The 7,945-nt window shown below is 35.2% G+C and overlaps 2 protein-coding genes across 3 annotated transcripts in view; both read left to right on the top strand.

The window, feature by feature from the left end:
• Positions 1 to 3,496, top strand: part of LOC104777121 (CTP synthase) — a 5,072-nt gene extending 1,576 nt beyond the window's left edge. Inside the window, exons 5-22 of one of the 2 annotated variants that reach the window (XM_010501331.2) lie at positions 44 to 94; positions 204 to 321; positions 408 to 464; positions 575 to 639; positions 746 to 829; positions 925 to 975; positions 1,071 to 1,133; positions 1,230 to 1,276; positions 1,369 to 1,438; positions 1,518 to 1,580; positions 1,675 to 1,764; positions 1,844 to 1,882; positions 1,965 to 2,192; positions 2,283 to 2,368; positions 2,453 to 2,501; positions 2,586 to 2,666; positions 2,744 to 2,837; positions 2,932 to 3,496. In XM_010501331.2, coding sequence (XP_010499633.1) covers positions 44 to 94; positions 204 to 321; positions 408 to 464; positions 575 to 639; positions 746 to 829; positions 925 to 975; positions 1,071 to 1,133; positions 1,230 to 1,276; positions 1,369 to 1,438; positions 1,518 to 1,580; positions 1,675 to 1,764; positions 1,844 to 1,882; positions 1,965 to 2,192; positions 2,283 to 2,368; positions 2,453 to 2,501; positions 2,586 to 2,666; positions 2,744 to 2,837; positions 2,932 to 3,116 — 1,521 coding nt within the window. In that variant the 3' untranslated portion in view covers positions 3,117 to 3,496. The remainder of the gene's footprint in view (positions 1 to 43; positions 95 to 203; positions 322 to 407; positions 465 to 574; positions 640 to 745; positions 830 to 924; positions 976 to 1,070; positions 1,134 to 1,229; positions 1,277 to 1,368; positions 1,439 to 1,517; positions 1,581 to 1,674; positions 1,765 to 1,843; positions 1,883 to 1,964; positions 2,193 to 2,282; positions 2,369 to 2,452; positions 2,502 to 2,585; positions 2,667 to 2,743; positions 2,838 to 2,931) is intronic. The other variant, XM_010501329.2, reaches the window with a different exon arrangement.
• On the top strand, positions 5,707 to 7,923 carry LOC104778977. Its single transcript, XM_019240203.1, has 3 exons — positions 5,707 to 5,809; positions 5,923 to 6,029; positions 6,114 to 7,923. Exons 1-3 carry the CDS (start codon positions 5,707 to 5,709, stop codon positions 6,852 to 6,854), a joined length of 951 nt encoding a protein of 316 aa, XP_019095748.1. The 3' UTR covers positions 6,855 to 7,923.

The raw sequence follows: 7,945 nt of genomic DNA, 5'->3' as shown, positions 1-7,945 counted from the left end.
GCGACTTAATCTTCTTATACACTTCTCTGTCTGTGTCACACAGCATGTTATTGCTAAAGAGAGGAAAGGAGATTATTTGGGAAAGACTGTTCAGGTAGATAAATAAGACTTTTACTTTTTTTTTTTTTTTTTTTTTTCTCATTACATGTTCTGGTGTTGGTTTTCTTGTAACTCATAAAGTGTTTTGGTTGTAATGATTTAAGGTTGTTCCTCATGTCACTGATGCAATTCAAGATTGGATTGAGAGAGTTGCGGTTATTCCTGTTGATGGAGAAGAGGATCCTGCTGATGTTTGCGTTATTGAATTAGGGGGAACTATAGGTTACACAGAAATTAAGATATTTTTTTGTTTGTTTCCTGGCTTTGCTTCTTCTGTGTAAACAGAGATTTTGTTTTTATGTTTGCAGGTGATATTGAATCTGCACCTTTTATCGAAGCGCTAGGCCAATTCTCTTACCGTGTAGGTAAGCATCATTTTTCCTCATACCATTTGAATCCAAAAGAAAAGCTGAAGTGGATTTGGTGGATATGATGAAATTAACTACTGGATCTTTTGGTTGGTGGTTGAGTTCAGGCCCAGGGAATTTCTGTCTGGTCCATGTCAGCCTCGTGCCTGTGCTTAATGTTGTTGGTGAACAGGTATATATATATAACTTTTCTTGAAATGAAGCAACCATGATGTGACATCATTTGATTATGTATGTCTACATTTACTTCATTTGCTTTTGTTACTTTTTTCTTTCAGAAAACTAAGCCAACACAGCATAGTGTCCGAGGACTACGAGGCTTGGGCTTGACGCCAGATATCTTAGCTTGTCGGAGCACAAAGGTTCGTTTCTTTGCTTGCTTCTTCATCTTGAACTTGAAATCTTTTGGTGTATTATGTTCTGATATAAAAAAGTCTCAACCTTTTGCTTCGGTAAGGCACTTGAAGATAATGTGAAAGAGAAACTAGCTCAATTCTGCCATGTCCCGGTAAGATGCTATACGATGCTGCTTATTGTCACTTCTTGTTATGTTCTTGACTTGTGAAATCTCTTTAATTTACCAGCTTATGGTTCTTGTTTCAGCTTGAGTATATCTTCACTCTCTATGATATTCCCAACATTTGGCATATTCCTTTGTTGCTAAAGGTACCTTTTCTCAACTAAAACTATTTGTAGTCACTGAACCGGTTACTATAAATCATCAAGAAAACAATGCTCAATACACATTTTTTGCTTGAACAGGAGCAGAAAGCTCACCTGGCAATCTCAAAAGTGCTCAATCTTGCTAGGTATTTATTGTGTCTTATTTTCCTTGGTATGTGGCTTGTTTGATTTGCGACTGAAATGGTTTGGAACTGATCTTTTATTGTCTATGAAACAGTATTCTTAAAGAGCCTTCTCTAGGGGAATGGACTTCCAGAGCTGAATTATGTGACAATTTACATGTGCCGGTAAGTCTCAGCTCTCAGCTACTTTTTAGAAACTGTAACCTTAACATCTCTTACTTAAAGCATCCAATCATTTTTACAGGTGAGAATCGCTGTTGTGGGGAAATATACAGGCCTCTCCGATGCTTATCTCTCAGTCTTGAAGGTAGAAACTTAAGCATCAACCTCTCATGTGATACTGTCTGAATAAACTAAATGGTTTCCTTGCTTCGGTTCTCACATTTGGATAACTTGTTTAGGCTCTCTTACATGCTTCTGTGGCTTGTCGCAAAAAGCTCGTAGTTGATTGGGTTCCAGCTTGTGATCTCGAAAAAGAAACTGAGAAAGAGGTTGGTAAACTGATATTACATGTATGCATCTACCTTTTTAACCAAATTTAAGCTAAGTCATGGTGTTTCTTTTAAGCAGAATCCAGATGCGTATAAAGCTGCTTGGAAGTTGCTAAAGGTTTGAACTGTTTGCCAATTTTTACAACTTCAATCATCAAGAAGCCTTGTGTAAGCTCATTCTCTATTGGTATCTTCTTCAGGGAGTAGATGGAGTTCTTGTCCCTGGAGGTTTTGGTGATAGGGGAGTGGAAGGGAAGATTCTTGCTGCAAAATATGCTCGTGAAAACAAAATCCCTTTCCTTGGTATTTGTCTCGGTATGCAGATTGCTGTCATCGAGTTTGCACGATCAGTTCTCTCCTTGCACGATGCCAACAGCACAGAGTTTAAACCCGAAACCAAACATCCCTGCATCATTTTCATGCCTGAGGTTCTTATATTCTCTGTCTCTTTACACGAAATGTACTTTTCGTTACTGTTTCACCGGATTTTAATATGTTTTCATGCTTGGTGGGTTTAGGGTTCAAGAACTCATATGGGAGGCACTATGCGCTTAGGATCAAGAAAATCATTCTTCAATGTCAAAGACAGCAAATCCGCAAAACTGTAAGAACCGTTGTCCTGTAGTGACTTGGTTGGTTCAACTTCAACATTTTGAATGCTAAAGATTACTTAACATGATTCTTACAGATACGGGAACAAAACCTTTGTCGATGAGAGGCATCGCCATAGATATGAGGTATGGAATTTGTATACAAATTCTTGGATATCCACCAGTTAATATGGAAAAGGTGAGTTTCTAAATATACACACACACTTGCAGGTGAATCCTGATATGGTTGAACGCCTTGAGAAGGCTGGTCTCTCTTTTGCTGCAAAAGATGAAACTGGCAAACGCATGGAGGTCTGTTTTGATCTTTTAACTATTGTATCTCTTGTACAAATCCAAATCACTGACTAATCTTATACTGAAATTTGTAGATCATTGAACTCCCGAATCATCCTTTCTTTATTGGTGCTCAATTCCACCCTGAGTTCAAATCCAGACCCGGGAAAGCTTCTCCTCTATTTTTAGGTCCGAACCCTTTTCTTAATCAGTCTGAAAGATCCCAACTTTAAAACAACTCAAGTCTTTAAAACAATCTTTTGTCACATTCTTTTTATTGCAGGACTCATTGCAGCATCGTGTGGGGAGCTAGACACAGTCATGAATCCAGCAGCTGTTCATCAACATCTGATTAGTAGTAACTGTCCAAAAAACGTTTTTGTCAATGGAAGCTTAAAGAAATCTCCCAATGGCGTCGCTGATGTAAGATATAACAACGGCTACTGCAATGGCCTCTACACTAGATAGATAGCTTGCATTAGCCGAGTTCTCTACCGCTTTCTCTCTTCATTAGAATTGCTTCGTCTTTCGATTTTAGTTTGGATTTTGGTTTGCTTTTCTTTTTTTCATAATGTTAGGATTTTTTCCTCTGTACATATGATCCAAAGCCTTTTTGTTCAGGTTGTGTTAGACTCTTTTTAACAGACTTATGTTCTGGAAAAGACTCTAGCTTGAAACGTCTGAAAATGGCGGTTGATTCCCCTGGTTTGTTTGATTTTTTTTTCTCATCGAAAGGGGAGTTCATATGATCATATGTATTGCTGGAACATTTTGTATCTTGGTTTGGTCTGAATGTGAAAGACGACGCATTTGATAAATAAAACTCTTAGCAAGACTTTATGAAATAACTCTGTATTTAGGTTTGGTTAGCATTTTTACAAAAGCTTTTTGTTTCGTTTCAGCTCACTCAAAAATCATAAAATTAAATGGTTTATTTTTCGGTTTTTAATTAAAAGTTGAATACTTTTTGTTTAATATTTGGTAAGCAAAATTGTCATTTTAGCCTTGAATGGATGCAGATATACTATACTGGAGTAGTTTTTGATTTTCTATTTTGCAAAAATCAAAATGTTTAGCCATTCAAGATTAGATTATGGGGGTGTATTCAAACAATGATTTTGGAGAATTTGATGGGATTTAAGAAATTTAAAATTTTGTTAGATTTTAGGGAAGTTGATATGATTTTCTGCAAAATTCTTTCAAATACCACCTAAAACATGAGATTTCGATTTCTGTATTTTTAACTAAACAAATCTTCTCAAATCCTCCAGAATCCTAAAAATAATTAAAATCCAAATCCACAAAACTGTTTTGAATAACAATGGATTTTAAAGTAGATTTTTAAATCATCAGTTCAATAACAATAAATTTTAATGATTTTTTTTTCTCAGTACCATTCCAAGATTATGTGATAAACGTAGTTTTTTCCAACAAATTTACAGTAAGATTTTTTTAAAAAAAATCATTATCATTCTTTTAGTAATTTTTAAACACCCAACAAAAATTAAGAATAAAATGAAAAGAGTTAAAAACGTTCTTAAAAAAAGAGTTATAGATAAAATCATAAAAACCAAGTTTTCATTCAAAATTTGCAAGAACTATTACACCCAAAATCAAAAACCAGAAAAATCAAAACTAAAAACCATGAACCAAAAACGAATTAAAAACTGCAAAACGTTAATTTGAAATTTCCGCATCACTACTAACATTTTGTTTTATATAGATTCTCATTTCTTTTTGCTCATTCTAGTTGAACTAATTTTGTGTATTACTTACAGCATCCTTCTCCCCAAGCCCCATTGTTGCTTAGTCAGTACAAAACTCTTGATTTTGGCTTTCATATTAAATTGAGCTATGCATTATTTAATTATTTGCTGTATATTGAAATTTTAGTTATAATAGTATTTTAATAATAGTATTTTCTATTAAATTCTTTGTTGATATTTCTGGTTGTCATTGAAATTTGAAACTACCATACTAAACCGAATTGCATATAGCCCTTTTTTCTTTTATGGTTTTAAACTTTTAACTTTTGCAACACTGATAAACCACAAACCACAAAATCAAATGACATACAAATTTTAAGGATTTCCTATAGCAATCCTCATCTACTATGACCATACAACTAGAAGTCTAGAATCACCATATACTCTCACCCTCTATCCAATTCACTTTTATAATAACTATAGTTTTCTTAACTCAATCCAATCTATAAAATTATTCCTAATTAACCAAAATCAATTAATTTATTTAATTACGATTTAAAGTTGTAAAACCGCGTTTGTTGTTTCGCGACTAGAGTACTAGCAATGAATAATAGAGAAGTGAATATACACGATGCTTTCGGAATGAAAGCCTTATTCACTAACAAATCAACATATATTATCTTCTATCTTTAGAATCAATTATAATCTAATATGATCGTGGTTCTTGACTATCATTCTCTGGATGAATTTTCCGAATCTTCTAATAATAACAACATTTTCTCTTACATCGATTCGTTTATTCATTCTCGAAAATTTTGTTTCGAAATAAAGGAAATTTATCGAAAATAGATAAAAATATATTCAAGTTAATGTATCTAAATTAAGTTTTATATATGAAGAGGTGCAAAAGAACGTACCTTCGTAACTGTTCGTGGCTACTTAAAAGACCAACAAAGACTCCTTAGCTCTTTTCATATCAAAACTCCCTTCTCATCTTCTTCCCTCAGCAAGGTAAAAGTCCTTTGATCTTCTCTTCAAAGTTTTAAAACTATAGGTCTCTCTATCTTTTCTAATCTTTTGGTTTGTGTGTTCTCAGAGCTATGCAGGACCATCACAAAGCTATTCTGAAAGAAAAACTTGAGGCTAACCTAGGAAGAAGAATCATTTTTGCTGAGCTTGATACAGGAGGAAAAATTCTCCGATGTCCAAATTGTCACGTTCCAGTCCAAACTCATCTCGGTATATATATAACATCAAATTTTTGTTTACTTTCTCTATTGTTACATTTTTTGTGTGTGTGTGTGTGTTTTTTTTTTCCTAATTATTTTTAATGACTATATATAGGAGACTGGATGGCAGATAAGTTTCCATGTGAAAGATGCAAAGCTAACTTATCTTTTAAAAACAGCACAGAAGAAACAGCGAGATGTTGTAATATCTCACGTCCTGTGCAAAGTACGTAGGTTCTTGAAAAAATAAAGAAACAGAAATGTTGAGGTTCCTAAAATTGAATCTATGGATCTGATTTTTCTAATCTAATTTTTTGTTTAATGAAAATATTATTTTAGACAATCTTGTAATGCTTGTGTGTGGCGGGTGTCAAGCGAAAGTGATTCACCAAAGAGGTGACAAAACTGTGAAATGTTCTGACTGCCAACACATCAATATTACAACAGTAATTTCCTCTATTTTTCTCTTATCATTTTAAAGAATTGTTAACAAACTTCATCAAAACTCTAATGTTTGTTTTTTGTTTTAGGTTGGAAGAACTTATGGGGTTCGTCCACCTAACCAAGGTCCTCCGCAATTTAGCCGGTTTGTTCGGCCTCAAGTTAACCTAATTGATTGTCCTCAAGGTACCCAGGTTGTTCCTCCTCACGTTAACCTGCTTCTTCCTCCTCACGTTAACGTGCTTGTTCCTCCTCAAGATAACCGAGATCATCTGCCAGCTTACCGGTTTTTACCTGTTCAAGTTAACAAGGATTTTCCTCTAGTTTACCGGCTTGTTCCTGATCATCGACTTAACCAGGGCCCTCCACAAGTTAACCGGGTTGTTCCTCAGCAAGTTAACCGGGTTGTTCCTCAGCAAGTTAGCCGGGTTGCTCCTCAGCAAGTTAGCCAGGTTACTCAGCAAGTTAGCCAGGTTACTCAGCAAGTTAACCGGGTTGTTCCTCCTCGAGTTAACCAAGATCCTCTGCAAGTTTACCAGGTTGCTCTTCAGCATGTTAACCAGGTTGTTCCTCAGCAAGTTAACCGGGCTGTTCCTCCTCGAGTTTACGGCCGGAGGAACCGTGTAGAAACTGCTGAAACTGAATCAACTGCGAGTTCTCCTTTCACTGTGAGTAAAAATGTTAAACGTTATTTCTCTCTCTCTCTCTTAAAATGTACTAATAATAAGATGCTGTTACTCTTGTTGCAGCCAAAGCCTGAGATCACTGTAGTTGAATACCCTGATAATGCTGTTGCTGAATCTGTAATCATCTCTTCTACTTCTCACTGATTCATTTGTACAAACCTTTTTAGGTTGCATTCTATTGTCTTTTTTGATAACATTGTGCTCTTTTGATTGTGTTTTGTTTAGGTAAGGAATGTTGCAACCAAGAGAGTAAAAGAAGTAGAAGAAGACAAGACAGAAGCAGCAGGAAGCAAGAAGACTCGTCTCTGATCGATTCAAAGTAATGCCAAAAATTTCTATTTGTTTTTACACATTTTAGTTTCTTTTAGTTCTTTCCTCAGTTAGATCAAAACTCTCTTGTGGAGATGTTTTGGTCTCTTTCCTGCTTTAAAATTTTCTTTTTCTAAAAAAAAAAAAAAAAAAAANATTTTTCTTGCATTTTGAACTACAGTATTATTTTAGATGACACAGTCAACAAGATTCAAGAATTTATTGTTCGTACCTTTTTTGATCAATTTTAAAGTTATGGTTCCAAAATATAAGAAAGATCAAACCATGGGGATAAAATATGAAATTTATATAAAACGTGGCGTTTTGATTAATGAAAAAAGAAAAGAAACAAAGAATCGGTGGGGAAACGAGCTATTTCCCCCCAAGAACTATCATATCTCGCTGGATGGAGCCCGAACATGAGCCACAATCTATATAGCTATGTAAACTATGACCAATCTCTATGTCCCCCCAAATTAAAAGTTCTACACCTATATCCCCATGAAAAAAAAGTTCTATATCTATTTACACCTAGACCTGGTTATGTGACGGTTTACTATTTGCTTAACCGTCTAACGAATAGCCTAAACCAAAATTGACCAGATTAAACCTGATTTTACCCGAATTTGTCGATTTAACCAGATATATCATCCTCTCAATCTCGAGAAAACTCTAAATCGAAAAATCCCCAAATTTCTCCCAACAAAACCCTAAATCGAAAAAATCCCCAAAACTTGAAGAACCCTAAAAACTGCGATTTCGAGTTCTTTCGAGTTGAGAGACGATGTCGTTAGTTGAGAGAGATCCCGGCGGTGATTACGACGAAGAAGGTGAAGATCGAGACGAATTTCACATCGAACAGCTAGTTGAGGATTTTAGCGACGAACCTCCAATCCGCCACGATGTGTACCCAGAGAGTGAAGACG

The sequence above is a fragment of the Camelina sativa genome, chromosome 3, assembly GCF_000633955.1.
Source record: "Camelina sativa cultivar DH55 chromosome 3, Cs, whole genome shotgun sequence".
NCBI classification, from domain to species: domain Eukaryota; kingdom Viridiplantae; phylum Streptophyta; class Magnoliopsida; order Brassicales; family Brassicaceae; genus Camelina; species Camelina sativa.
This window is presented reverse-complemented; position numbering and strand designations above follow the sequence as displayed.

Coding starts and splice junctions, on each gene's coding strand:
- LOC104778977 (XM_019240203.1), top strand. CDS start 5,707: ATGGCAGATAAGTTTCCATGTGAAAGATGCAAAGCTAACTTATCTTTT. Junction 5,810..5,922: donor TATCTCACGTCCTGTGCAAA/GTACGTAGGTTC, acceptor ATATTATTTTAG/ACAATCTTGTAATGCTTGTG. Junction 6,030..6,113: donor AACACATCAATATTACAACA/GTAATTTCCTCT, acceptor TTTTTGTTTTAG/GTTGGAAGAACTTATGGGGT.